General features: G+C 33.5%; 1 protein-coding gene across 1 annotated transcript; it reads left to right on the top strand.

Annotated features, from left to right (window-relative positions):
• Positions 1–201: 201 nt before the first annotated feature.
• On the top strand, positions 202–1,364 carry Tsp_05250 (hypothetical protein). The gene is made up of 5 exons (XM_003371539.1): positions 202–327; positions 476–556; positions 679–830; positions 997–1,093; positions 1,281–1,364. Exons 1-5 carry the CDS (start codon positions 202–204, stop codon positions 1,362–1,364), a joined length of 540 nt encoding a protein of 179 aa, XP_003371587.1.
• The last annotated feature ends 449 nt before the right edge of the window (positions 1,365–1,813 follow it).

Here is a 1,813-nt window from a genome sequence, read left to right as displayed (position 1 = left end):
ATTGCATTCTTCAAGAGAAAAATCGTATTTTCCTGGAAAGTTTCAGAAAATTTCGTGGGCTATATACTGTATTTTTCCGTGCATATCGGTGAAAAGCGTTTTTCCCCAAATGCACTGTTTTTGGCTAGTTAAACATTTACAGTAATCAATGATAATCTTAGGGAAAGTTTCATTGTAAACGGCACAGTAAATGTGGAATAAATGGCCTCTAAATTTGGAATATTGCATAGGTCTCAATACATAGGTTATCTTCCCAGTACTTTCGCAATATCTCGAGAAATGGACAACGCAGTACTGCCTGAATGCGATTGTTGTACCCCTCTCATTGTTTCTGATCCATTGATATTTATTAAGTCCATTTTTGGATTTCATGGATTTTCTCGAAAATTGCAAAATTTCATGGGCTATAGACTTGCTTTCTTTTGAAAAACGGTGAAAAACTTTTATTCAAAATAAGCTTTTTTGTGCTTTTTAGGAATTCACATTGATAAATGATAATGATATGCAAAGTTTGGGCGATGTGTGTGCCGTAGTTGAGGAACAATGGGCTTCTAAAGTTAGCACATTGCCTAGCAAGGAATGCATAGCTAACCCTTTGATGGATTGTTGGTTTGTAGCACACACCAGGGGGTTTTCTTTTCGTTGCATTCTGTCAATTTTCATTTTTATAATATGAAGCTTTGTGACATCTCTTTTGAAACAATACGACGTATTTTGATAAAAGCTGAAAGGTTCCAGGAATTTTTGTTCAGTCTACAGAACATCGTAAATATAAAAGATACGTTGGTGGGTTGTTCGGATGTGGCACATCCCACTTTAGAAAAACACGTGTAAAAAGCTGGAGGTATGTTCAAGTTTTATGAAATTTCTTTTATTGGATAGTGCAAAGTATGCTGTACATGATGGTATCCAAACATTTTCAATTTTCATAATTTCAAAGTGTTTTATTGGCAAAAAATGCGACAACATTTTCGTTAAAAGATCGTCATTTTTCAGTTTCTTTCTTCGTGTTGACTTATTTTGTAAAATTCGTGAAACAAATAACAGTCTTGAGTGCAGCACGCTATTCTGCACATTTTGCTACGAAACTCAGGTCTATAGTCTTTTTCTGGGTCCAAATCGACTACGTTTTTCTAAACATTTTCTATAGTTTTAACGTAAACATATGGAAAAATGTTGAGCACAAAATCGATATTTCATATTTTGTGATTTAAATATGCGTTGCTAATGTAATTTTAAGTATTTTGATTAAAATTTTACTATTTGAAATAAATTTTAAGTCTATTTTAGCTGAAAAATTCAACAAAGTTTACGTAATAAATCTGTTGATCTTCCTTTATTTGGAAGTGCAAGGATTAACATAACAATGCTCACAATAGCTGAGCAGATGTTCATTTCAGCATGGCTTTCTACACTTTATGCAAGCCACTTTTTCAGGATTTCTCGAGAATTATGCAACTAGGAACGGCGGGAGTAAATTTGTTATACTTCTCTAATCATTACTGATCGACTGATGACCATAAAGTCGAATATTGTAAATTTCATGGGCTATAGATCAACTTTTTTTTCGAAAGAAGGCGAAAAATATTTTTCAAAATTCACTCTTTTTTGGATTGATAACTATTTGCATTGATTATTGATAGTGTTGTTCAAAGTTCCAAAGGAAATTACAAAGTAGTTGTAGAATAAATGGTCTTTAAATCTGGCACATTGCCTATCCTAATACACATGTCAGCTTCCCAGTTCTTTCCCAATATCTAGAGAAATAGGCAACCAAGAACCGCACGTTCCTTTCGGAAATACCTAGTAGGTG

The sequence above is a fragment of the Trichinella spiralis genome, assembly GCF_000181795.1.
Source record: "Trichinella spiralis strain ISS 195 chromosome Unknown Scfld9, whole genome shotgun sequence".
NCBI lineage: Eukaryota > Metazoa > Nematoda > Enoplea > Trichinellida > Trichinellidae > Trichinella > Trichinella spiralis.
Note: the sequence above shows the minus strand (reverse complement) of the source record. Positions and strands in the feature narration are given on the sequence as shown.